The sequence below is a fragment of the Neovison vison genome, chromosome 2, assembly GCF_020171115.1.
Source record: "Neovison vison isolate M4711 chromosome 2, ASM_NN_V1, whole genome shotgun sequence".
In the NCBI taxonomy this organism is placed as follows: Eukaryota; Metazoa; Chordata; class Mammalia; order Carnivora; family Mustelidae; genus Neogale; species Neogale vison.
In genome coordinates, this window is record NC_058092.1 from 160,624,778 (window position 1) to 160,652,648 (window position 27,871).

The 27,871-nt window shown below is 46.2% G+C and overlaps 1 protein-coding gene across 1 annotated transcript in view; it reads left to right on the forward strand.

Moving 5' to 3' along the window:
- Window positions 1-214: 214 nt before the first annotated feature.
- The window catches only part of EDARADD (EDAR associated death domain), a 54,621-nt gene continuing 26,964 nt past the window's right edge, over window positions 215-27,871 (forward strand). The window contains exons 1-3 of the mRNA XM_044236819.1: window positions 215-268; window positions 3,977-4,016; window positions 15,537-15,595. Coding sequence (XP_044092754.1) covers window positions 215-268; window positions 3,977-4,016; window positions 15,537-15,595 — 153 coding nt within the window. The remainder of the gene's footprint in view (window positions 269-3,976; window positions 4,017-15,536; window positions 15,596-27,871) is intronic.

Consider the following 27,871-nt stretch of genomic DNA (forward strand, 5'->3'; position numbering starts at 1 on the left):
TGGGGTTTTTTTGTTGTTGTTGTTTTTGTTTTTTTAAGAAAAGTTTGTCTTAATCTCTTTCTTGGTGCTATCTGACCCCATTCCTTCCTGTTTTGTTTCCAGTGACTAGGGTAGCTTGCATCGATAGGAAGATAATTCTCAAAGGACACATCTGTGCTCTTACATTAAAATAATCTCCATTTTGTTTTGTTTTGTTTTGTTTTTTACAGATCCGATGGCAAAGGAGCCAGTGGAAGACACAGACCCTAGCACGTTGTCCTTTAGCCCGGTAGGTTACAATCTTTTCATCAGTAGTGACAACTCTTGTTATTTCTTTTTTCCCTTTGTTACGTTTTTATTGCTCAGTATTTACATGAAGATCAGAAACCCCAAAGTCAGGTTTTCCCAAGATAAATTTCTTTATCATGGTGTTCTCTGTGATGTAATGAAGTTTGGGTTTCTCAGGGCTAAAAATGGTATTGGATTCTGTTCTTGTGATCTTCTTAGATTATATCAGGTCTTTGTATTCTTGTCTATTTTTAATACTTGTCAGTCCTCTGTTTAATTTCCCCTTCTTCAAAGTTCAAAATATTTAGTGTGAGATGGAAGGCAAAAGCAGGACTAGTATACAGTTACTGGGGGCCAGCAGGCACAGATGTTTTATTCACTCATGTTACTGCATTTATTCCCTGCAATAACCCTGTAAGGTAAGCACTGCCCATTTCACACATGAACAACTGAGACTCGGGGGTTGGGGTAAGTCGCCCACATTGGAAGCAGCCCATGTGGGATGCAGACCCAGCAGCTGGCTTCCAGTCCCTGCCCTGCCCTCCCAGAACCACGCTGTGCTGTGTCTGCTGCTTACGGCTTACCAAGGACTTCACATACATGGTTCTTCATCCTCCAAGTAATCAGTAAGATGGAAGGACAGTCACCCCATTGTACAGATGAAGCGATGAAAGTTCACAGATTCATAAAAAGTCATGCAGACGGGAGCCCTGCTCTCCTGTGTGATACTGCCTCTTGGTTAGGACTAAATCCATGCCTCTGGCAACATTACATGTGTTATTGTGCATATAGGGGATGACATGCTCCTTTTAAAAAAAAAAAAAGAGTGTTTGGAGAAGAACTGTGCAGCCCATGAAAAATCCTGATCAGTATAGTTAGAATGATGTAAAAGACACACATCAATATCATTAGACAATATAATTTGATGAAATGTCCTGAAGTCTTTGGTGATTCATGAGGCACCTCAGTGTCTTGAGGGGTTTGTCCTTAAGCCTTGAGTCCCCACTGCATAGTTCTTTGGGGGCAGCGTTGGGGACAAAGCTGGACACGCAGTGGAAATCAAGAGGAAAACATCCTCTGTCCTTGCATTCCAGAAAGACAGAGCATGGGCCAGCCCTGGGGCTGTTGCTCCCCATTCCCTGTGCTGTGGTCCTGAACGAGGGCCTTTGGCTGCTAGAAGGTGCCCTCGGTTTGTCCTTCCAGTCCCCTACCCAGCGCCTGACCCGCACTGCTCTTGGACTCCTGCTCTCTTCCTGCCTAGGGTCACAGCCATCTCCACCTCCATTCACTTCTCCGTGCCGGGGCACAGTGATTTCCCCAAACCTTCCCTAGGTCGGTTTGCTGGGGCTGCCACAACAGAAGACCACACGGCAGGTGACCTAAGTGCTCCCCATGTCTGCAGGTTGAAAAGGACAGGGCCCTTCTTGTCCTTCCAAAACTGTGGGGAAGAATCCTTTCTCGTGTGTGGTGGTCAGCAACCCCTCGTGGTTCTCAGCTGCATCCCTCTAGTGTCCTTGCTGCCTTGCCCAGTGGCGGGATTCTCCCTGTGGGCGACCATCTCTGTGTCTCTTCTCTGTAAGGAGAGCAGTCCTGTTGAATTGAGGCTCCCTTACCCCAGTGGGATCTCCTCCTCACTAGTCCTCTATCTAAGTCTGTAGTTGTCTAGCTACCCTATTTTCAAACGAGGTCCTGGGTAGAGGTACTCAGGGTTAGGACTTCAGCACATTTTAGCGGGGGAGATGCATGTCAGCCCAGAACATTCCAGGGGCTCCTGGGATGAAATCTGTGTGCCTCTCCATGGCAGCTGAGGTCCTCCAGGACCTCATCTCAGCAGCCCTCCCGATGAGCCAGTCGTGTGTAGCTCTTTGCCGCGCCTGAAACACCCCAGACCTTCTCCCTTCCAGGGATACTAACATTGTTCCATGCAGTGAGGAAAATCTCCCAGCTTCCTCAACTAAGGAACTCGTGTGCTTCCTCCCAGGCAACGCTCTCTTTGCTTCACCCTGGGGCCTTGGGAGGCTCCTTTCTCTACAGCCTAACCCCTACTTTTTAATCACACTGTGCTGGAATTGTTTGCTTGTGTGAGTTCCTGCAAGACTGTGTTGAATGTCTTCCCATATTCAGTGCCAGACACAAAGCAAAGGAGGACAGGCCAAGCTTCCCAAGAACCTGGAATGGCACCCACCTAAATCTTTTCACCTTGCTTCTAGAATCCTCCATGTAAACTGGCTCTGTCATTTCCTATCCTCCCCTGTCCCCCTCCAGTGTGCCTCTCTGCTTCTACACTTGTCACACTTCACACCACCTGGACTTGCTCCCCTGGGCCCAGCACCTGTGACCACCGTGCTCCTTCCTCTTGGTCACCCAAGTTCTTGGGCATTCTGCACACCAAGCTCAAATGTCAGTCTCTCCAGGAAACCTGCGTTTGCTTCAACCTGTGGGTTCCCTCACACAGACTCCTGGTAGATATTTATTTAACACTGAGTCAAAATGCGGGGCTGCAAAGATCATAGTTCCTTTTTCTTAAAAAAAAAACTTATGAGTCTATCTGAGGAAATAGGCAAGTCCATACTTTAAAAACAGCCTGATAAGTGTTACCATACAGGTGTGTTTTCTGTGCTCCAGGGACCAGACTATCTAGAAGAATCTAGTCTCAGGGAGAATTTGACTTTAAGTTCTCCGTGACTGATGACTGATTGATTGATTTCTTCTGTGGAAGAGGAGTTCAAGGCTTCTAGAGGTTCTGAAACTTCACTGTTCAGCTCCAAAGAAACTGCAAGGAAAGAGTTTTAAAACAAAATCCTTGTTTCCACATTTGTTTGTTTTTCTCTTCTGTCAGAGGAAGACATGTGTGAAACCTACAGGCAAGTTGGAAGGTGCAGCCTTTTTTGTTTTTGTTTTTGTTTTTTGTAAAGGCTGGAGGCATGGATCCAAAGGCCCAGATGGGGAATGGGAGCTGTGCAGGGGTTAGGGACAGGATAGGGAGACTGGGCACTTCCCACTCTGCTCAGGGAAGTCATCTGAGAATGACCACATTGTTTAATCGGAAGTCAAAGTTTCCAGAATACCTGCATGGAGGTACCAGGAAAGAAATATGTGATTGCAAGAGCCTTTGATATTTTGAATTCTCTCTCATGGTACTGCCGCCAGCCAGTGCACTGAGCAACTGTGTACAATTGGGCGCAATGAGTATATCTTTGTAGACCTTTGTGCGGTCGGTAGGCTGGTTGGCTTTTGAATCCTGTCCTACTCACTCCAGGACGCAGCTCTACATGAGTGAGATACAGCCTGGCCCACGGGCTTGTTGAGCCAAAGGAATGCCGCAGAAATGGGGACAAGAAATGGGTCTATCCCCATAATTCTTGATAACAAATACTCCTCAATTTTAAACTACAGGAAATGGGTGGGGGGTAATAGCCCAGCAGAAAAGAGAGGAAGTGTGGTTTAGCGGTCAGAGCTGAAGCAGTTTGGAAGCCTTATTCTGTCTCATGTTCCAACATTAACTTCTTGTCAACCTTGATTTCATTTTTATAGACCGAGGATAAAAATGAACAATGTGTCAGGCCTGTTGATAAATCCATGACTAGAAACTTGCAAGGCTTTAAACCAAAATTATGACTTTCCCCAAACAAAGATTTCTTTTCACTTTACTCTTATAACTGAACTATGGGGTTTAAAAATAACTCTCTTCTTTTGTTGGTTTCCACAGTCAGACAAATATCCCATTCAAGATACGGGACTCCCTAAAGGTATGTACACTTAATATAACTACTTGAACTTGTGATTATTTTAATGTCTTGAACAAAGCACTAGTGAAAGTCATCTCTCATTCCTTAAAGTTGTTAAACAGAAACATACTGACAGTTTAGCTTTTGACTTGTTGACTCTCTTGGGCATGGATTTTCTTATTAAAATCTACAAATTATTTCATTACAAATTATACATTAAATCCCTGTGGCGTTTTTATGATGCATAAAATGAAGAGAGCCAGCGCTCTGTGTTGCAAATGACAGAAACCTAACTCAAGCTCATTTTAAAAAGGGACAGGACAGTCTACGGCCATACCACCCTGAACGCGCCCGATCTCATCTAAAAAGGGACAGGACATACTGGCTTAGGCTCTTCGGATACTGCAAGGTGCAAATTTGAAGGATGCTCTCAGGCTCAGTCTCTGTGTGTCTCTCATCTCATCTCTCTGTCTTCATCTGTGTTGGCTCCATTTGGGGGCATGCTTTCCCTTCATGGCCGGAAGGATGGTCACCAACACTTCCGGCTGTACATGGTGCCCATCGAGATGGCAGAGCAAGGGTGTGCCTTTCCCCTAGTGCCCAGTTTCTAGGGATGGCTGTCATATGGGGAGTTTGGGTCACATGGCCATCCATGACTCCGTTGTTGCCCTTAGGAGGATGGAGGACGTGGGTCAGGTTTGCACCTTGAGGTTGGGTGGGGAAGGGCATGGAGTTATTCTACCCAAACCACAGGAAAGAGGCCTCTGTTACTAGACAGAGGGGCAAAGGATGCTTATCAGGCCCCAAAGCAAAACAAAACAAAAACAAATCCAAAAAACCTATCTTTTGTAATTCGCAGACCAATGGTTTATCCATGGTGTAGACAGGGCCAGGCTCAGCCTCTCATGATTTCTTCTGTGGGGCAATCTGTTGTGGGGTCATCTGGTTGCCCTCTTTTGAGTCTTTACCTTGTGCTCTGCTGACAGGCCTGACAGAAGGGGTGGACGGGGTGAAGGACAATCTGATCTGAGCAGTTTCAGAGATGGCAGGGGCCCCCTGCTTCCTGGAAAGGTGGGACTTCCCAGCACCTGCCGCTGTGGGTTTTCCTGGCAGTCTTTGTGACCGGGTAGCCGTAGGGTCACCCAACTGGAGGGTGAGGAGGGAGCTCCTTGCTGGGTCCTCTTGGGGTTAGGTCTAGGGTTCTGCGAATGTTCCCCTTCCTCCAGTCCTTACTGGCCAGACTCTTCTCCTTACACCCAGAAATTAAACCTCCGGCGTTCATTCCTTTTGTCGTCTGTGCATGTCCCAGGAGTGGCAGAATCCAAATCCCGGCTGTATTCGGGGAGGCTTGTGGCAAGCTCCCCTTCCCCTAGTGATGAGTGATTTTCTAAGTGTCCCAATCCTTCAGTCCATGATTCGATTCTCCAGTTCAGCCAGAAGGTAGAAGACACAAACCAGGCAACCAGGGACATGGGAGGCAGTCTCAGGTGGCATGGCTTCGACTTCAGTGTGCAGTGAAGAATTATTGAGGGCGTGGGGGAGCTGTTGGAAATCCAGATTCTGGGCTAAGTGGCTTTGAAATCACCATGTGGCAGGTGTGGGGCCAGGCCCAGGAACCTGTAAATGCATACCTGAGTGGCTGGGAGGCCGACCTCACTTTAACCTAAGAAGCTCAAGGATTTGGTATGTCCACCAGGGAGGCAGATAGACAAGAGAACCAATCTGTAGCCAGACCACTAGCTGGACTCTGAGTGCCATTAGAATGGTGGCTGCACCTCTCAGGGTCTCAGTGCAGGAAGGACAGTGTTCTCCTCTCCTCCCAGGATGCTAAGGAGAATCCAATGAAATGAGTCCAGGATGGTGCCTGACACAGGCAAGCCAGATGGTGGAGGGAAATCGGGAGAAGGAAATGTGCAAACTCAGGCTTGAGGATGCTTTCCCAGTCCAGTAACAAGAACGGCACTGCTTGAGACAACCGCTGAGCTGCAGTGACTCTGAAAATGCAATGTCACGGTTTGATCTGTCTAAAAGATCTTTTTTAACACCCTTAAAAGTGATGTCCTGTTTTGGAGGGGGTGGAAAAAAAGAAGACTGTTTGTTTAGCAACCTGATACTGCAGTAACTGCATCATTGGGTTTTTCCTGGAATTTGAGATTCACAAAACCTTAATTAAACTGGTGAAGATTTTACAAGTAACATGACAGTGAAAACCACCTTTATGGGAAATGTGACTAGATCTTCTATCCTGATTCACGGAGAACTAACTAAGCACGTGACTTTTTTTTTTTTTTAAGATTTTATTTATTTATTTGACAGAAAGAGAGATCACAAGTAGGCAGAGAGGCAGGCAGAGAGAGGGGGAAGCAGGCTCCCCGCTGAGCAGAGAGACTAACTCGGGGCTCGATTCCAGGACCCCGAGACCGTGACCTGAGCTGAAGGCAGAGGCCCAACCCACTGAACCACCCAGGCACCCCAAGCACATGACTTCTTATCTCTAAAGAAATACATCGTCTTATACATAATGTCTAGAAGTTTATAAACTTACTCTAAGGGCGCCTGGGTAGGTCAGCTGGTTAAACGTCTGACTCTTGGTTTCAGCTCTGGTCATGATCTCAGGGTCATGGGGTCGAGCCCCTGTGTCAGGCTCTGCTCAGCACGATGTCTCTTTGAGATTCTCTCTCTCTCTGCCCTGCCTGCCACTCACTCAAACACACACATGCATGCTCCCTCTCTCTCAATAAATAAATAAATGAATCAAATCTTTTTTAAAAACTTCAACATTTGCATTCAATAATATCTATGACTTGGGATGCCTGGGTAGCTCATTCAGCTAATTATTTGCCTTTGGCTCAGGTTATGATCCCAGGGTCCTGGGATCAAGCCCTGCATCGGGCTCCCTGCTTAGTAGGGAATCTGCTTCCCTCTCTGCCTCTGCTGCTCCTCCTGCTTGCGTGCTGCCTCTGTCTCTGTCAAATAAATAAATAAAATCTTTTAATAATAATAATAATATCATCTATGACCTGATATTTGCTAGTATTTTTAAAAACCTACCAAAGGGGCCAATATCACCATTAAACATTTATGGTAATTTTTTTTATAAACACATAATGTATTATTAGCCCCCGGGGTACAGGTCTGTGTACACACTTCACAGCACTCACCATAGCACATACCCTCCCCAATGTCCATATTATGGTAATTTTTATCATAAATGTTTTTAGGGGAAGAACCCATATGAATCAGTGCAGAAACAAAGTATAGGTTCAAAAGCAAATATAATCTAATTAAGTCCAAACTTGGGCTCTAACGTTTAAGTGAATTTTAGCGGGTCCTGCTTTCTTTAACAGAGGATTTACCTGTAATTAGCTTCAGCAGTTTCCATATGGTTAAAAAGTCTTCAAAATTTATTTTTTTAAGCAGACTAATCGTGTTTCACAAAATATGATGCTTCTAGTATATTCCTGCTGTCTCCATGGGCAGTATAAAACCATTCCTCACACGGTCCTGAATGGAGGGGTTCTGAATTAGCTGCTTTCACCATAAATCAACAGTGAAGTCTAATGCAGCTCCAATGACCAGCCCGTTTTTGAGATGAAACATGCTGCTAAAGTTGTTTTCTTATCAAGAGCAAATGTGTAGCTTCCGCCTCCCCTGATTTTATAGATTTCAGGGGTTCATTCTGTCAGGCCTCTTTTCTGAGAGCTATTCTGGGAGAGTCTGCTAGCACTAAACTCAGTACTAATATAAGAGTGAGGTTCATTTTATTAAGGTTTTTTCTTTGAGTATTGTTGACACATAATGTTACATTAATTTCAGGTGTAGGGCCTAGTGCAAAACAGCATGGAGCTTCCTTAAAAAAATTAAAAATAGGGGGCGCCTGGGTGGCTCAGTGGGTTAAGCCGCTGCCTTCGGCTCAGGTCATGATCTCAGCGTCCTGGGATCGAGTCCTGCATCGGGCTCTCTGCTCAGCAGGGAGCCTGCTTCCCTCTCTCTCTCTCTCTGCCTGCCTCTCTGTCTACTGGTGATCTCTGTCTGTCAAATAAACAAATAAAATCTTTAAAAAAAAATTAAAAATAGGGGCATTTGGGTGGCTCAGTGGATTAAGCCTCTGCCTTTGGCTCAGGTCATGATCTCAGGGTCCTGGGATCGAGCCCTGCATCGGGCTCTCTGCTCAGCCAGGAGCCTGCTTCCCCCTCAGTCTCTGCCTACCTGTGATCTCTCTCTCTGTCATATAAATAAATAAAATCTTTTTTAAAAAATTAAAAATAGAATTACCAAAAAAAAAAAAATAGAATTACCATATGCTCCAGTAATTTCACTACTGGGTATTTACCCAAATAAAACAAAAATGCTTATTCAAAAAAATATATCCACTCTTATGTTTATAGCACCATTATTTGCAACAGCCAAGCTTTGGAAGCAACCTGAGTGTCCACGGACAGATGAATGGATGAAAAGATGTGGGGTGGGGTGTGAGTGTGAGTGTGTGTATGTGTGTTAGAATATTACACAACCATTAAAAAGGATGAGATTGTACAGTTTGCGACATGAGTGGGGCTTATTTTATATCAAAGAGTTCCTGATATCTTGTAGAAACTGCTGGCTTAAGTGTTTTGAAGGAAATGTGACTCTTCACAATTTGAGAGAAAGTGTGTTTGGGAAAAAATTCTCATTTTTGAACCACTACTCCCAGTGAGGGGAAATTACTGCACATAAATACATTATAAAGTAATCAAGATTTTATCTTCTTTTTATCTAGGGCTCCTGCTCTTTTATTGTTCAAAAAATTTTGTGGTGAGTTTTAAGTTAAAGAGAAGTAAAGTAGACTAATTCTATTGTTGCTAAATTTGAGGCATTTGAACTCAAACATAGATGATACTTGGGGGGATGTTTTAGAGCAATTTGTCAACTAAATGTAGATGTAGTGGTTCAATTTGAAAAAGCAAGGAGAAAAACAAATATGAAGGAATTCACTAAAATAATTCAGAAGTAAAAATATTTGCCCTAAAACTCATAAGCCAATATGCTGTATTATATATGATCTTTCCTCTCATAGATTGAAGCATTTTGTTAATAGGCTTCCCTGTTCTAAAAGGAAGCCAAACACCCCTCCTGCCTGCATGATTTGCTGTGTCCTGGTCCTGCTCGTTCCATAAGTTCATGGCCTCCCACTCAACCTTGACTGGGACTCCTATTATTATAAACTCCCAAATCAACCATCCTTCCCCAAATTATGATTTGAATACAGAAGTGACCATCCTACACCATTTTTTAAAAAAGGTTTTATTTATTTGAGAGAGAGAGAAAGAAAGCACGAGCTGAGCAGGGAGGGGCAGAGGGAGAAGCAGGCTCCCCGCTGAGCAGGGAGCCCAATGTGGGGCTTGATCCCAGGACCCTGGGATCTTGACCTGAGCTGAAGGCAGATGGTTAACCCACTGAGTCACTCAGGTGCCCCCATCCTGCACAGTTGTTGTTGTTTTTTTCCTTTTGAGGAAGGCAGAGAGGAGAGGGAAGGATGTGACCACAGGAGTATTTGGGGTACCACTTCACAAAAGTACATAAGTTCAAATTGTCCCTACATTGGCGAAAAAAAAAAAAAAACATGCTTTTACAAAAATGCCGGGCTGACTGTTATGATAGTAGCCATTTTGAGAACCGGCGTGACTGAAATCACACGTCTGTTACTTTTTGCCATGGTGCCTCAATTCTGTGGGATGCCTGTTGGATGTCAGATTTCCGGAGGCCCCCGAGATTCCAGTTAAGTCTGGTGTGGAGCCTGGGAATCTGCATTGTTAGCCAGCACGGAAGGTTCAGACGCCAGAAAGCTGGGCTCTGTCTCTTGAGACACACAGGCCAAGGCAAGATCTCTACTGCTCTCGCTTCAAGAGATACCACATAGAATCTTAGTGAAAAACTGCCTTTAGTTTAAACTTCTCAGATAATACTATTAAGGAGGGGGGGTGTCTTTTAGTTGGAATCGTGTGGGAGGCTGTGAACGTAGCCCCTTGTTTGAACAAATCCAGCACCCTGCCGCTTACTAGGTGAATGGATGTTAAAGAATGTAAGAAAGAGATCAATCAACCAGTCTCTCATTCAGTCTTAACTCTTGGCCCCCGATAAATGATTCTTTCTTCAAAGCTTTATAACTCTCAGAGTTTGCATAAGCCTTTCTTTCATAATGTTCTCTATGTCTGTCAACTTTCAAGTTGAGAACACAGTATGGAATTCTACAAAGGTTCCAATCTGATGGGACCAAAATCTGATTTCCACGCATTGGTGCTGTCCTCACCACAAAGCGGGGAGCTGTGAAGTTAACCCCTGTGTCAAACAACCTAAGAATGGAGGTTTCCTCCCCAAGTCAAGTTTTTGGAAGGTGTTAAACATGGCACCTGCCTTTCAGGTTCCTTTGACTTTCTCTGGCAATCCACACTTGGACAGTAGAACTGACGTAGCTTTGCTCTGTCCTCTAGGAGGCTGAGCTTTGAAGACATGTGTCATTCCCACTGTCTGCTATCCGCCAGGCATAGTAAAGTATCCAATGAGCAGATGAGCCCAGTGGCATCTGCTGTGGTGTTAAGCAGAGGGAAATGTGTTTGGAGTGCCATTTACTCACCCAGCTGGACAGGGAAGGACCCTGCCTGGGGTTAGGTGGACAGCCACACATACCTGACACTGGGTGGATGAGATGGACAGCAGTTTATGCGTCCTTTATCCTTACTTGGGGGTGGGGGATGCTGCAAGCCATGCAGGGTCACATGGGGTTGCCCTCAGGAGCACGTGAAGAAGCAGGGGCTGCAGTTCTAAGTCAACCCCAGTTGACTCCATGGTGCCTTGACATCAATTTAAATCTTAGTGACGATTGAGACTTACAGAGTAGAGGAGGGCCTCCCTAAATAGCAAAACAGGGCATAACTTGCCCAGGAGAGAATGGGCCATGTGGTGTGGCACTGAGGGAGTGAGAGCCTGGCCCCCAAGGGCGTGAATTCAGACAACCAATGCTTATGGCAACAGTGACCCCAGGCAAAGGCTCTGTTTGCGCTTTGTAACTAAAACAGGAATTCTGTGAGGGGCCCATTATACCTTTTGAGGTAGCCTGTTGCCTACAGAGTAAATGGAAGTTCCATCCAAAGGCTCCTTTTAGAGCCAGGCACTGTGCATTCTGAGAAGTGAAATGAATGTCTTGGTCCCTATCCAGTAGGGACTCTCTATCCCCTGGTCTGGAACTCCAAGGGGATAGAGAGTGTTCTAGAAAGGCCTTATATTTGTAGTCTTACTAGAGGTAGAGACATTTGTTACCTTGATTTATATTCTGTTCATCTGTCAGGCAAGAGATTCCCAGGGCTCTTTACTTCAGAGTGGGCAAGTCTTCGGCAATGGTTCAAGAGTTTGTAAATAATAATATTAAATAGTAGTAGTAGTAGCAGTAGTAGTAATAATAATAATAATAATAATGATAATGATAATACTGATGGGACCATTTGTTGGCCAGGGCATGTAGCACTGAGATGACAGCCTGAAGTCTGGCCAACTGTGCTGACTCTTGAATCCCATCTGTTATCAGGGACATCCTGAAAGGGCTGAAAAGCACAGGTCTCCATGAGCTCCTTCATGTCTGGTGGTGGCCATCTCATCTGTAGTGTCTACAGTCTCCCACAGCTATTCGCTCAGTTGGTCTGAAGGGGACCCCCCAGGTAACCCAGGCAAGTGGGAAGAGTGACCTCTTCCGGCACCATGGCATCCAGCAAGAGACTGAGGAGAGTGAGTGACTGTGCCTCCCATGAGCGGAATATGCCTGAGGGTCCAAGTCTGACTCGACTCAGTAGCAAGGCCACAGAAGCCATGTCAAGCTTGTAGGGTGCTGCTTCCATGACCCAAGGCAGAATGGGCAGCAGTGCCTGGAGCCTCACAGGTACAGGGTCAGTGAGAGCCTCTATTTCCAGAAGAGTCCAGCCTGCAGCAGCGATCACTGCTCTAATGGTATAGAGAGAGAAGGACCTAGGAGGGTGGTTTCTTGCATCAGAAGCCTATGGACAGCTTAGGGGTATCATGGTGGTCCAGAGACTTCGGGAGGAATACGAGGAAGGAGGTTTCTACCTGACAGGGAAGGGGTTGCTGAGAATGCTCACTGTAGACTTGTGTTGGAAGGAGCCCCGTTCATGGTGGACCCATCTGCAAGTAACCGTGGCAATGGGAGTAAGTGAAGTGTGTAAATGGGGAACGGGTTGTCTCTAGAATTCCAAAAGGACTAAAAGATGTTGGACTTGTATTAATGTGTAGGTACTCAGAGGCCCCATAACCCTTTAATGGCCTTGGCAGAAATGAAGCAGCCCTTAGTTTACCAGAAAATTCTTAGGAAATGAACCAAGCGGTGCACTGCCCTGGCGGGGGGCAATGTCCTGATCCCTTTCTGTGAGCTCTTTTACAGATATTTATATGGTTTGGATGACTGCGTCACATGGATGTCCTCAGAGGAGTATGTGAACTGTGAACCTGGGGAAGGGTGGGTGTAGATAAGATCTTGCCTACAAAGTCCGTGTGCTAGAACAAAGCTGTTAGAAACCCCCTGGGTATCCTGGTCACCACACACTGGGTGCCTTTGCAGACGAAGGCACACTGCAGCTGAGAGGCTGCTCAAGTAGACACTAGACAGAACATATCAGCCAAACTGTAATAGCCAGGTATTTACTAGTGGCTGATGGGATAGAGTCAGTAATGGTAATAACACTGGGCATGGGGTGTAGGGCTTTCTTGGATGGGACCATGGCAGTAAGGTTGCAGTAATGCACTTTGAGGTGCCATTCATTTTCCTCCGGGTTTAAGACAAGGCCACATTCAGCTGTTAAATGAGAAGCAGGAGATAATCAGCCTTTCACTCTTCAGGTCTTATATAATAAGTTTTGATCTTTGTTTTTTGTTTTGTTTTGTTTTTAAGATTTTATTTATTTGTCAGAGATCACAAGTAGGCAGAGAGGTAGGCGGGAGTGGGGAAGCAGGCTCCCTGCTGAGCAGAGAGCCCGATGCAGGGCTTGATCCCAGGACCCTGGGATCACAACCTGAACCAAAGGCAGAGGCTTTAACCCACTGAGCCACCCAGGCGCCCCTGGAGGTCCTGTTTAATTTACACTGGGCCATAGTAATTATTTGAACTGAGAAGTCTTATGGGGTCCCATTTTGTCAACTAACTGGGAAGATTTAATATGAATTCATGGGGTCAGAGCAGCCATGCCCCCATGAGATGCTCTAAGGCAGTGTGTGCTGTGACCCTGGGAAATTGAGGCCACATGGTAGTCCTCATGGTCAGGGTATGGCATGCCTGTCCTCTGTTTTACCTTCAGGAGCTCTCCTACCATGATGGGGGGTACACTGTGGTGACATTTAGTGGCATCTCCAGGTGTAACTGTAATTTGAGCCCTGGTGGTGACGAAGTCCATGAGGGTTGGCCAGTTCAGATATTTCGGCAGATATTAAAGCTAATTCAGAACCTACGTGCACACCTGCAGTGGCGGGGGAGGGGGGTGGGCAGAGGGAGAGAGAATCTCCAGCAGACCCCAAGCTTGGTGCGGAGCCTGACGTGGGGCTCGATCTCACCACCCCAAGATCATGATCTGCGCTGAAATCGAGAATTAGATGCTCAGCCAGTGGAGCCACCCACCCGGCCCTCTTTCATCTAATGCCTGAGTGAATTATTGTAGTGAATGTTGGATTTGCCATCAGGTCACACTGTGGACCTCTGTTTCCAGTTCTTCGTTTTCCTTTTATCTCCTCCCCAGTATCCAGGTTTCTTTCCATCTTGCTTTCATGTCCCCTCCCCTTTTCTTTTTGCGTCACTGGATAAACTCTGGGTGCAAGTAGGTGGGGGAACCCTCTGCTTCCTCCTCCACAGAGACTCAAATCAGTACCATGGGGGTTGGGGTCCGCCACAGCTGCCTGCCACAGGGCAGTGGTGGCTTTCTTATGGTTTCAGAACCCCGGGCTTGCGTCAGGCTCCAACCAACTCCTCGTCATGCGGCTGGGGGACCGTGGGTGGGTTTCCCCTGTAACCAAGGGTCAGGATCCTCACTGCAGACAGGCAGAGGTGGCCCACGGGCCCAGCAGGCAATGGGCTAAAATGGGTTTGCTACAGCCCTGCCTTTTCTTCATTTCTTTTATGCTTTCTCTACAGATTCCCTTGGAATATTTTTATTTCTACCTGCATAAAGCCCCAGCATTCACTTTCTGGCCATTCATGGTGCAGACTTTCTGGGGGCTTATAGGGACGGGCTGGGGAGGCTGACGGCCCACCTCATTGGGAGCCATCTCTTCCTCCAAGGAATGCCAGTCAGTCTGCTTGGGGTCAGGGTCCACCTCCAGGAAGGTCCCACTGCTGAGGGGTCAGGTGGGGTCCGGTAGGCTGGTGATCCAGAATTGGTCCTTCTGCACACTGTAAGCAGCTGCGCTAAGCCCAGACACACTGGCTGGGGGCATGGCATGGGGACAACAGCCATGTGCCAAATGCTCCTTCCCCGTTTCCCCCAGTTCCTAGGCCACGGGCTGCCATGGTCACGTATCCTGATGCCCTTGGGAGTCAGGAGAGCACATGTGCCAGCAGCAAGGGAAGCCACAGTGTGGGATACAGCAGGGTCACAATTTGTGCCCAAACAGCCACAAGCAGGGCGCCATGTTTCACTCACCCTGGGATGGTGATCTCATGGCTTTCTGCAAAACTCCCAAAGTGGGGATGGCACTTTGTGTATGATCACGTGTACGATCATGGTGCCGGTGCGGCTCTCCCTGGATATCCACCAGGCTGGAGACAGCTGCCGGAGAGCTCTAGCCCAGCTTGTGATAGCTGGGACTTAAGTAGTGACCAGCCAGGGTGCTTCGAGCTGGAATTCTCCAAGCTCGCCTGCCAAACATCAGCAGACCCCAACAACACATCATACTGGGGGACAGACCGTGAACAATGGTTTTCACCTTGAGGATGAGGACATTTTAGCTGGGAAGAGAGGACAGATGCCACAGTACTTGGGCCATGCTGTTCCTGATGTCAGTTGTCACACCACCTCCCATTCACCCGGCTGGTGAGGGAAGGACCCTGCCCCGGGGTTAGGTGGACGGCTATATATACCTGACACCGGACAGATGAGATGGACAGCAGTTTATGAGTCCTTTATCCTCACCTGGGGGAGGGGACACTGCAAGCCATGCAGGGTCACATGGGGTTGCCTTCAGGAGCGCGTGAACAAGCAGGGGCTGCAGGTTGTAAGGGTGGCGAGAGGATGGAGGGCCCTGGTTCCCTAGCGGGGATGTGACTGGCTCAGCCGAGTAATTCTGTGTGCCGGCAGGGATCTGAAACTCAGTACTCAGGGCTGAGTGGGGACGGTGGCTGGTGCCCTCCCAGGCAGTGAGGTGTAGCTGACTCATGGCTGCAGAGAGGGCAGAGACCTGAAGCCTTCCTGATTTCACCAGATGTCCCAGCAGCACATAATACTGAGTCCTCGTGGTAGACCTTACACCGCAGACCGTGTTCCTTATCAAGCCTGTGTCTTTTTCCCTCCCCAGCTGAAGAATGCGATCCCATTACTTTGAACTGCCCAACAGAGTCTGACGTGCAACATCAGGTAAGACTCGTTTTATTTATATTTTCACCCTTGGCTTCTTGCTAATCCATCTAGAATTTTTTAGAAATTCTCTGCCAGAGCTTTGAAAAAAAAAGAAGAGGATTTTTAGGTAATAAAATAAGTCTGGAAATGATCTTTAAACAGCCCAGTGACAGAGTACATGCACACAACTTCTGTTACTCCCAGTAACTATGGTAGCTTTAATCCATTCTTCAAAGAAAGCATTTGTCTGTAGGCTAAACACAGACCAGCAATGTCAGTGAATGAAGGAGCAAAGCCTGCTTTCTTTCAGGTGGAGTTGGTATGCTGTGAATGGGAAGCTTTTTTAAAGCCACAACAAAACTGGACAGTCTAATAACATTTTTATAATGTTTTTTAAAACTTTACCTTTTCTCAGGAACCCTTTATTTATTTGTTTGTTTGTTTGTTTGTTTGTTTATTTGGGGCGGGGGGCTTTTCCACAATGCCAAATCTAGAGATTATTTTCTGATTATAAAAGAATGTTTGTGGGCGCCTGGGTGGCTCAGTGGGTTAGGCCGCTGCCTTCGGCTCAGGTCATGATCTCAGGGTCTTGGGATCGAGTCCCGCATCGGGCTCTCTGCTCAGCAGGGAGCCTGCTTCCTCCTCTCTCTCTGCCTGCCTCTCTGCCTACTTGTGATCTCTCTCTGTCAAATAAATAAATAAAATCTTTAATTAAAAAAAAAAAAGAATGTTTGTTATTTTAAACTTCAGATAGGACAGAAATGTATCCCCCCAAAATGAGATTTGCCTGTCATTCCATTTTTTACTTTTGAGGTACATCCTTCTAGAAGCTTCCTTGGGTCACTGTGTGGTTCACTTATTTCTGGTACTGTCCAGCCCATTGCTTTCCACTCTTTCAAAGCTCATTGGCAAAATTGCACAATGCTTCACAGCAGCTGAACTATATTTAGAGTATCAAATGTCTCAAAAAGCATGTCTTACCTCAAGATGGGCTAGTTTGGTCCTGCCCGTTCCATAACACCAAGGTGATTTTTAGCGAGACAAATTAAAAGTTCTGTTTAGGCTTGCTTGTCAAATGTCAGTCTGGCATAAATCATTAATAGTGATGCTCTTGGGTAGTCAGATCACTTTTGGAAAAAACAAAATTATACTGTTGTTGATAGAACGGCCAATTTCAATTGGACACAGCTCTCTCGAAAGTTGTCAGTGATGCTGCTTTTAACTTTGGTTTGGGGTTCTTGGGTCACCTACTATGAACATCATATTCTTATTTAGTCATCCTTAGTGTTTTCCTTGGAATTACGATCTAATGATTGAGTTTGGTGCCGACTAAATTTAAATAATCATAGTAAACCCAAAGTATGAAATTTTCTCTTCTCACATTCCTCAATTTGTTTAACCAAGTCTTGCTCCTCGCATATTTGGTAACGTGATATAGACTCAAGGAAGAGGCAAGAATGCTACATGGTTTGTTCAGCCTGCTTTTAGGGATTTTCCAAAACCAGTTAAGATTAGGTACGAAATATACCTTAGGACACTGTTGAGAAGCTGTTTAATTTTAAGTCATAGTTCTAGCTATTAGAAGTAAAGACTCTCCTAAAAGATGAAAATAGATCTATCAACGAATAAAAGGGGCAGAAACCTATTTGAGATTTTTTTAGTTCTGTTGTAAAAGAAACCGTCATATTCCTATGAAAAGGAGGACTGTACCTAGCTAATTCAGTTCATTATTTCTTTGTATAATCTATAGGATTTGTTCTAACTGCTAGATATCCAGAGGATTCTTTGAAACCAACTTGGCAGTTAGAACAAAGAAAACTTACTAGGGGAGACACATTTAAAAAAACAAACAAACAAAACCCCCACAGTCCATTTTCTAGAGCTCTGACATTAAAAGTGAGCCAAAAATATGTTCTTCAGAATATGTTAACATTTGGTGTGTGAGTGCTTTTTATCATTTGAAAACTAAAATCTACCTCTTTGAATGAAGCAGATGGAAAATAATGTGGCATCCTGGTGTGCAAAGTCAAAGTCTGACCTCTCACACAAAATTTCATAAAGAATCCTTTACTTTTAGGAACTTAAAATCCATACCCCATCTGCTAGAGCCTATCCTACTTCTGCCGTTTATTACAAGTGGAATTTGTTGCATGGATGTTCTGAGACCAAACCTGGACTGGGTGTTCTTGGGCATAAGAAAAAGCAGGAGCGGGGGTAGGGTGTGAGAGAAGACCCCCATAGAGCTTACAGACTCATTGGAGAAGCAAGGCACCCAGCATGAGATTCTAGGTGTGGGGATGGTTCACAGGGCTTAAAAACGTTCATGGAACTTGGGACAGCTGGGTGGCTCAGTCGGTTAAGTGTCAACTCTTGATCTCAGCACAGGTCTTGATCTCTGGGTTGTGAGTTCAATCCTCAGGCTGGGCTCCACAGTCACCATGGAGCCTTCTTAGAGGGGGGGAGGAAAAAAAAAAAGAAAATGTCTGTGGAACTTTATGTTCAAAAAAACACTTCACACAACTTTAGCCAACAATGAAGTTTCAGTTATATGGACTACACACACAAACATCAGGCAAATGAGAATAAGGCAAAATTTCTCCAGTCTGTGGCCAACAATCTGTGCCAAGAGGAAGCTGGAGTAATAATAAAAATAATAAGTATCAGGTTGCTAACTCAGAGTTAGAGGTTATAGAAAGAATGACATTCTCTTCTATTTAAGTTATTTATTTGGTTTCACCAAACAAAAAGTTTTATCTTTTAAGTTTTAAAAACTACATGAAAGTACTGGGTTCATTTAGTTGTGACTAAAGAAAGGTGTTTAATAATAAAGGAATATGGGGTAGAGAGTATATAGGAACTCTTTATACCATTTTCTCAAGTTATCTGTAAATCTAAAACTATTCTAAAATTAAAATGTATTTTATCTCATTTAAAGTTTTATTTAGAGAGAGTACGTGCAGGTGGGGGGAGGGGCAGAAGGGGAGAAAGAGAGCATCACAAGCAGACTCCATGCTGAGCGTGGAGCCAGATGCGGGGCTCAATCCCACGACCCCAAGACCTTAGCTCAAATGAAGAGTCGGAAGCTTAACCAACTGATTCACTAGGCAGCCCTAGACTAAAAATGTATTTTAAAAACCACACGAAGTAAAATTTAGAATCTAGAAAAATGCAAAACCTCATTCACAATTCTACTACTCTACTATAACCATTTTTTTGTCATTTGAATGTATTCCTTCATATACTTTTTTTGTGTGAATGATTATAAAAACTGTTTGTAAATATATCTTGCTTTTGTCATGTGATGTTATTTCACAAACTTTATCCAGCTTGCCACATGGCTGTGCCATCAGTTTGAGCAGCTGTGTGGTATTACCGTCTCTGACACGGAAGTGATTCTGGGGTGCGTGTCTGAGGGCAGGACGGAAGCATCCCTGCTACCAGCAGTGGTACCTGTCAGCACTCTGAGGAGAGAGCCACTGACAAGTACTTTGCCTGGATTGAAGTATTGTAAGATCCTAGATGAGGGGTGCCTGGGTGGCTCAGTCAGTTAAGCGTCTGCCTTCACTCAGGTCATGATCTCAGGGTCCTGGGATCGAGCCCCTGCATCAGGCTCCCTGCTCAGTGGGGAATCCTGCTTCTCTCTCTCTCTGCTGCTCCCCCTGCTTATTCTCTCTCTCTCTCTCTCTCTCTCGGTGTCAAATAAATAAATAAAATCTTTAAAAAAAAGAAGAAGAAGATCCTAGGGGATAAGACTGAGGATGAGTTGGAGCCCAGGCCCCAGAGCTTGAATGCCAGACACAGGTGGATGGAAGGTATTGGGTGTGGAGAGTGATGGCCCAGTGACCATATCCGGGAGCCCAGGGGGACTGTAGAAAAGATGAAGGTAAATTTTAAGTCTGTAACTGGGAGCAGTTCCTACCAAAAATACAGAGAATTCAGGAAGAAGATGAGATTCGTGTTGCAGGGATTAAGTTCTGTTTGTTTATGGGCTGTGAGACAAGATGTGAAGGTTTGTTAGAGGTTGGGATGTCTGAGGTTTGTGACCATGCCCCGTAAGTGCTAGAAAATGCAGCTCTGGGTCCTGGTTTAGGCCTCTTGCATCTTTAGGTTACAGCTGAAGCCTCAGGAGTAGATGAAACTGCCAAGGACAGAGTCCTTGTAGAAAAGCAAAGAGGGGAACCAAGGACGGAAACTTGAGGAACATGTCATGTTAGAGGCCAGAGGAAGAAAAGGAGCTCAGAAGCAGAAATCAGTCCTTGGGACAAAATGCAATTGCTAGGCTTAAAGAGTGAGTGGGTGATAAGAAAGTTCATGCAGTCCTGTCAGATTCTTTAAGGGAGCAAGGAAAAAATATTAAATTCTTATTTGAGTATGTTAGAAAATACAGTAAAAGCTGATTCTTTTTTTTTTATTATTCATTTATTTGACAGAGAGAAATCACAAGTAGATGGAGAGGCAGGCAGAGAGAGAGAGAGGGAAGCAGGCTCCCTGCTGAGCAGAGAGCCCGATGCGGGACTCGATCCCAGGACCCTGAGATCATGACCTGAGCCGAAGGCAGCGGCTTAACCCACTGAGCCACCCAGGCGCCCCAAAAGCTGATTCTTTTCAAGATGGGAAACAGTGGATTTTAAAGGATAAAGTATCACCAGGAGTGGGGTGATCAGAAACAGGAGAAGTGACAATTAGTGGGCGTGGTTTTCCTTACAGGATTAATGTTCCTCAAAAATACTGACCGATAATGTGCTTGAAGATGTTCTGTGGGGGTACCTGGGTGGCCCAGGTTAAGTGTCTGTTAAGTGTCTGACTCCTGATCTCAGCTCAGGTCTTGCTTGATCTTAGTGTCCCCACATTGGGCTCCGCACTGGGTATGATGCCTATTTTAAAAAAAAATGTTCTGTGGGGAACACCCAATATATTGAATGCACATATTGATGAGTTATCATTTTAAAAGAATTTCGGGGTGCCTCGGTGGCTCCATTGGTTGTGTCTGTCTTTGGCTCAGGTCATGATCCTGGGGTCCCGAGATCAAGGCCTGCATCAGGCTCCTTGCTCAGTGAAGAGTCTGATTCTCCCTTTGCCCCTCCCCCTGCTCATGTTCTCTCTCTCAAATAAATAAATAAAATCTTCAACAATAAATAAATAAAACTAAGAATCTCAACGTTTTCAGAGACAGGATGAAAAGAAGCCTGGATTCGTAAAGACACAAGCCTTCTTTTTAGATGTAAAGATTCTGGAAGCTGAGGGGCACCTGGGTGGCTCAGTGGGTTAAAGCCTCTGCCTTCGGCTCAGGTCATGATCCCAGGGTCTTGGGATCGAGCCCCACATCGGGCTCTCTGCTCATCAGGGAGCCTGCCTCCTCCACTCTCTGCCTGCCTCTCTGCCTGCTTGTAATCTCTGTCTGTCAAATAAATAAATAAAATCTTAAAAAAAAAAAAAGATTCTGGAAGCTGAGATAGCTGATGGCAAATTTGAGTAGTGCCTTGAATGGTGACCCCTGAGTGGGGCAGAAGGGGGGACATCTAGTGAGGAGATTGGAAGCTCAAGGGTGTGTTCCGTCCATACAGCAGGGAGACCAGAGGCCATCGTGAATGAGGCAGGGGCGAGGCAGCATTTGGTAAGTTGGAAATGGATTGCAACAGGATAGATAATGCCGTATCTGGTATCCGTCTGTCCATCCATCCATCCAGTCTTTGATACCACCACTTTCTTAGGTGTTGGGGATATAATGGTGAATGCTTGGAGCTCCAAAGTTACCATTTGACATATCCAGCCTGGAAAGCAGAGTAGGAATGTTTCAAGATGCTCTGTAGGCAGGTAAGCTGAGAAACTCTCCCTTATGTTCTCAGAGAGTCTCAGAACATCTCCATCAGGGAAGGGAGAGAGAGGAGACTGCTGGTTGAGTTCGTTTGACAGGTAAGCAGATGTCTCTGAACAGAGGAGGAAGCCTTGTTTCTCCCACCACCTGAGAGAAACACCTCCCACCTCCCACGACTGTTAACCCAGGCATCCGGTGGAATTCCAAAGCTCCCCTTTGCAAAGTGCCGCTCTGGGCAAAGCAGTCTTGGTCTCCCAGACCTGGGGAGCTTCCTGGAAGAGTCTCCCCATAGAGTGATGGCACAGAATAGAGTTTTAGACAAGTCCTCTCAGCAGTGGCTCGTCCAGGGGAGGGCTCGGGAGAAACACGGAGGCAATGGCGCTCATCCAGGAATGGGGTCCCCAGGGCTCGGGTACAAGACATGGAGGTTGCCGTTCTGAACATCCGTGCTGGTGCCTAGGGCTGCTTTGCCGCTCTGAACCCTGCAAGTCCAAGGTGGATCCTTCTGCGGGTGCTGGGGGCAGGCTCTACACTTGCTTGTCAATGGCCATCTTCTCCCTGCATCTTCCTGCCATCTTTCCTTTGCGTGGATCTCTGTACAGACATCCCCTTTACCCAAGGACACCGGTCATACTGGCTTAGGGCCCACCTTCATGACCTCACTGGAACTTGATATCTCTGTAAAGAGCCCATCTCCAAACACAGCCATGTTTTGAGGTCCTGGGTGCTAGGACCCCAACGTGTTGGATCTCTTTGTGCAGGGTACCTAAGTCAACTCATGGGAACATTTTCAAACAGAACAAAATGGGAACAAATGACAAGATGTTTGGAAGGAGGTGAAAGGATTTGGCATCTGTTGGGGCTTGGGACTGAAGAGAAGGGAAGCTGGTGACTGCAGGTGACCGGGCGCATGGGGGTCACTGTCAAAAATAGGAAAACACGAATCTGGGCAGTGGGGGATGAAAATGAATTGATCTTTTTTGAAGCTCTTAAAATGTCGTGCAGCACATCACAGATGCTTTATGGGCGTGAAACTAGTAAGTAGGACTGGTGAGGAACAAACGGTGTGATACTGAGTGTTTCTCCTGGTGATAGTGCTTGAGGCATTGACTCCGGGGGTTCAGTCGTGCTCCTGCTCCTCGAGACTAGGACTCTCTCCTGCACTGGGTCAGTCCTGTTACCCAGGGGAAGGGGGTGGAGAGGCCTTAGTGAGACCACCCTGCTGGCCATCACTGAGAAGAGAGGCAGGCCGGGTAGAGACAAGGGAGTGGGGCAGGTTGTAGGAGCTCTGAGCTTCCAGAATAGGGAGAGAGAAGACAGAACCTTCCCAAACCTAGGAGTAGATTCTAAAAGCCCCCTAGGTGATTCTGATGCACCCCACTTCCTCTCCTACAAACAAAATCATTGAATAAGAGTCATGGCATCCAGGCATGGGTGAAATTCACCTGTCCCACAGCAAGGCTGCTGTATGAATAATTTTGGCTGACATTTACATAAATCTGCAGTTGCAGTTACTGGGAGATTGATCACAAAAGTACCTCTTACCCTTCATCCGCCATATCCTGTCGCCACCCTACCCATCTTGGCCATTTTTGGATCATCTGCAAGCCTGGCATGTGGTTTTGCAGAGAAAAGGGGCAGGGGTCCTTCACACATCAAGTACGAACCGACGCTGCCAGCAGGAATGAGAATCCTTAGGGACAGATTTACAAAATGTGGAAACACCTGTTAGTGAACTACAGAAAACAGATTTAAATTTTTTTACTAAAATTAGGCCCAGGGCGCCTGGGTGGCTCAGTGGGTTAAGCCTCTGCCTTCGGCCCAGGTCATGATCTCAAGGTCCTGGGATCGAGCCCCGCATGGGGCTCTCTGCTCAGCAGGGAGCCTGCTTCCCCCTCTCTCTCTGCCTGCCTCTCTGCCTACTTGTGATATCTCTCTCTCTCTCTCTCTCAAATAAATAAAATCTTTTAAAATAAATAAAATTAAATTAAAATAAATAAAATAAAATTAGGCCCTCCTACGATCTGCTCAGCGCAGTGGATCTGGACCCTGACTCACATAGGAATCACTTAGAGAACTTTTTTTTTTTTTAAAGATTTTTTATTTCTTTATTGGACAGAGAGAGGGATCACAAGTAGGCAGAGCAGCAGGCAGAGAGAGAAAGGGAGCCTGACGCGGGACTTGATCCCAGACCCTGAGATCATGACCTGAGCTGAAGGGAGACGCTTAACGTACTGAGCCACCCAGGCGCCCCACTTGGAGAACTTTTGTGATACTCCAGTGCCTGACTTCCATCCCATAGAGATTCTGACTGAGACAGTTTGGTGTAGGCTTCCATCACTGCTAGCCCTTGATGCCCCGGGAATTCCACTGAGAGGCATGTAGACAATGCATCCATGGTGTGAGGGGTCCAGACATGCCCACAACATTAACTCTTCATTTCCCACGCATGCAGGCTGCTCCCACCAGCTGCCTCCAGGTGTAGCCCTATATGGTGCCTCTCTCCAAATGTCCCCTTTTTATAAGAACGCCCATCCTCTGGGATGAGAGTCCTCCCTAATAACCTCTCTTTAACATGATTACCTCCATGAAGACCTTATTTCCGAATATAGTCATGTACTGAGGTTAGGACTCCAATATATGAATTTAGAGCAGGGGTAAGCAGGGCACAATTCAACCTTAATCAGCATTCAGTGATTTGGTGTTGATTATATTACAGCATTTATCTTGGAATCTGATATTCGGTAGGCATTTAATAAGTGGGATGGACAGATGAATACCTATCCTCTAGCACCAGGGGTATTGTGTATGCCAGCACTAATCCGTACACAAAACATACACCCTGATTGTTTACATCCTCCTCCCAGTGGAAAGCCAGAGCTTTCCCAACTAACTAACCTTCAAATAAAAGTCATGTTCTTACGAAATGAAGAAAAGGGAAGTGTTGGGGTCGATTCCACGTTAAAACCTATTAAACCCCTAGAGCCTGCCTGGACCTACTTAGCCAAAGTGACTCCATGTTGCCTAGGTAGACATTTTGTTGTTTAATAAATGCCTCAGCAGTAACTGATATCAGTTCCAGGTAACTGTTTCTAAAACACACACCTAAAACAAGGCCATTTTGTTTAATAAATGCCTCAACAGTTACTGATATCAGTTCCAGGTAACTGTTACTAAAACACACAGGTAGGAGACATCCAATCAGCCAAAGCCACATACATAGAGGTCTGCGGTTGTGCCCTATAAAACTAACCTTTAAGACCAAGGAGGGGGGCGCCTGGGTGGCTCAGTGGGTTAAGCCTCTGCCTTTGTCTCAGTTCATGGTCCCAGGGTCCTGGGATCGAGCCCCACATCGGGCTCTCTGCTGAGCAGGGAGCCTGCTTCCCCCTCTCTCTCTCTCTGCCTGCCTCTCCACCTACTTGTTATCTCTGTCTGTTAAATAAATTTTTAAAAAAAGACCAAGGAGGGGTCGCTCTCTTCAGAGGCGGCCCTGGCCAGTCAGTCTAACTTCCAATGCTTGGCATAGAATAAGGCTTTGCATAACTTTCACTTTGTCTCAGTCTCGTTCCTTTGATAACGGACCCAACAGAAGTATTATTTCCTCTTTTTTTTTCGTTTATGAGGATATAACGATTTTGTATGTAGTTGTAATCATGCTGTGCGATGTAATGTTTTTTTTTAAAAAAGATTATTTATTTTAGAGACAGAGAGAGAGTGCGAGTGGGAGAGGGAGAGACAATGTCAAGCCGACTCTATGCTGAGTAGGGAGCCCAACACAGGGCTTCATCTCATGACCCTGAGATCATGACCTGAGCTGAAACCAAGAGTCCAACTGAGCCACCTAAGCGCCCCTCCTTTCTCAACTTAGTACAGTATCCTAAGCATTCTATGAGGTTAATGGGATGTAACCGAAAGAATAGTAATGAACATTTTTAAGGCTAAGACTTACTCTAAGCACTGACCTGTATGAATTCATTTAATCTTCCAAATGACCCTGTGTGGAACGAACTCTTACTGTGCCTATTTTACAGATGCACATTGTGACACAGAGAGGTTAAATAATTTATTAAGGTCACTCAGCTACTGAGTAGTGGAGCCAAGATTTGAACCATGCAGGCATATTGATGCCAGACTCCATGCTTGCGGTTGCTACTGGCCTCAACACGGGCCTTGGAGCTAGACAGGTCTCATAGGCCTGATCTCTTTGTTTCCTCCTTCCTAAAATGGGTACCAGTCTCCTGGCACATAGTAAATGCTCAATAAATACCTGGTTAGTATTGCATTTATTAATTTTTTAAAAGATTTTATTTATTTATTTGACAGACAGAGATCAAAGTACGCAGGGAGTCAGGCAGAGAGAGAGAGAGGAGGAAGCAGGCTCCCGCTGAGCAGAGAGCCCGATGCAGGACTCGATCCCAGGACCCCAGGATCATGACCTGAGCCAAAGGCAGAGGCTTAACCCACTGAGCCACCCAGGTGCCCCTAGTATTGCATTTAAATGAACACCATACCATACCTCATTAACTCTTCACCTTCAAACTCAAAACTTGTCTCCTCACCTCCTCTCCACACCTGAAATTTTGAGGCCCAAAGAGATGTGGACGTGCTTCCCCTCTCCTTCCCCAAGTGAGATCACAGCACTGTATAATGACACGGTGTGGACAGAGCACTCCCAGCCAAATGTTTACATCCGCCTGGGAAAGCCAACCCCGGCCACTTCTCCCCCAGCGCCATTATCACACCATCTTACCTGAGTAGGGCCCTTTCAAGATGGCTCCCGTCCAGTTGCCCACTTGGCCATGGGGAACTTGTCAGGGACATGGTCGGCTCCCTTGGCACTTCCTCATACCTGTAGGGGAGGACCTCCCAGGGGCAGAGGGTTGGGCCCGGAGTATCTACACTTCAGTCAGCTTCCGATCAAGGAGTGAGAGCCTGGTCTTCCCGACGCTGGCAAGGGTGGTGATCCAGAGGCCCCCTCACCTGGCTTGGGTGGGCAGAAAGGCTCCCCTTCTTCCTAATGGCCGGGGAAGGGGAATAGCCACAGTGTTCACTTCTTTCAGTTCCTTCAAAGAAATCTCTTCTTACATAAGCTGAAGGTGGGGTGAGAGTAATTAATGGTCACACCACCACTTTTGGCCCCTTCATAGCTAGTCCTTTGGGATTTACCTGGCCCCTCACTGGGGAATGGATACATACCATTGTCCTCCACTCGGGGCCCCAGTCACAGCTCTTGAGACACTAGGAGAATGTCCATCTCATATCCTGTTATATTCTTGGCCATAGAGTAATTGAAGAGTTTCCTTATTGTGGAACTTGAGTTTGGTTCAACTGTTTTGCTATCTGAAATATTGCTGTGGTAAACGTCCATCCCCTGCCTCTCCCACGCCCCACAGAAGCTGCAGATCTCCTAGATGACATTTGCATCTGGATTTGCAGACTAGACCTAACAGGACAGCACAGGACAGCCCTCCAGTCTCCTTGTCCTCCCAACAAGTTATGAGAGCTCACATCAGTTCCTAGTAACAAAATGACATCAAATAAAAAGATGCTGTTTTATCTGTTGAAGGCCTCTCAATAACTGATTTCTTTGAAACTGAACAAAACCTTTCACAGATAAAACTGCACAGTATATTGCCCAGAGGAGATGGCGGGCAGGGGGCCCACCCCAATTTTTAAGCCATGGAATGCCAAGTGTGCTTGTTGATAGTGTTACGCCAAGTACCCTACAAGGATCAAGACTGAAGTTCTCAACCCTTGGCAAGCTGGAGAACTGTCTTAGTTAATGATGGACGCCTAAGACATTGTGGGTAATCTTGGATCTTGTTTATTCACCAAAAAAGCAGAAGTCTTTTATTTCCAAGGACACATGTTTTGTATCTTTGGTGGGACTTTCCCCCATGGCTTTGACCCCTCAACTACCATCTGTGCCTACTCTTCTTCTTTGTTTAAGATTTTATTTATTTATTTGAGTGAGAAGAGAGCAAGCAGAGGGTAGGAGCAGAGCAAGAAGGAGAAAGATTCTCAAGGAGACTTTGTGCTGAGCACAGAACCCCAAGCGGGATTCGATCCCATGACCCTGAGATCATGACCTGAGCCAAAACCAAGAGTCAGCTACTGAACCAGCTGCACCACCCACGCCTCTCCATACCTTCATTTTCAATCTCTGGGTCCTTACCTTCCTCCCAGCTCCCAGAGATCCTGATGATTTAGAACGTGGGTTTGTGCCCAGGAATGCAGACGGACACCTTGGCAGGGTTTGAGCCCAAGAGGCCCCCAGAAATCATGTCGTTCATGGTTTCTTTTGTTTTACAGCAGAGAGAACCAGAGACCATTGATGAGGGACAGAGTTGGGACCTGTGCCTTGTCCTAGGTTGCTTCGCCCCCATGCCCCCTCCCCACCCTCAGTGTCCAGCATCCCTAAGTCAGTCACAGCTGCTGTCTCCCGTTGATGCTGGGCCTCTTGCCAGAGTAGATGTTTG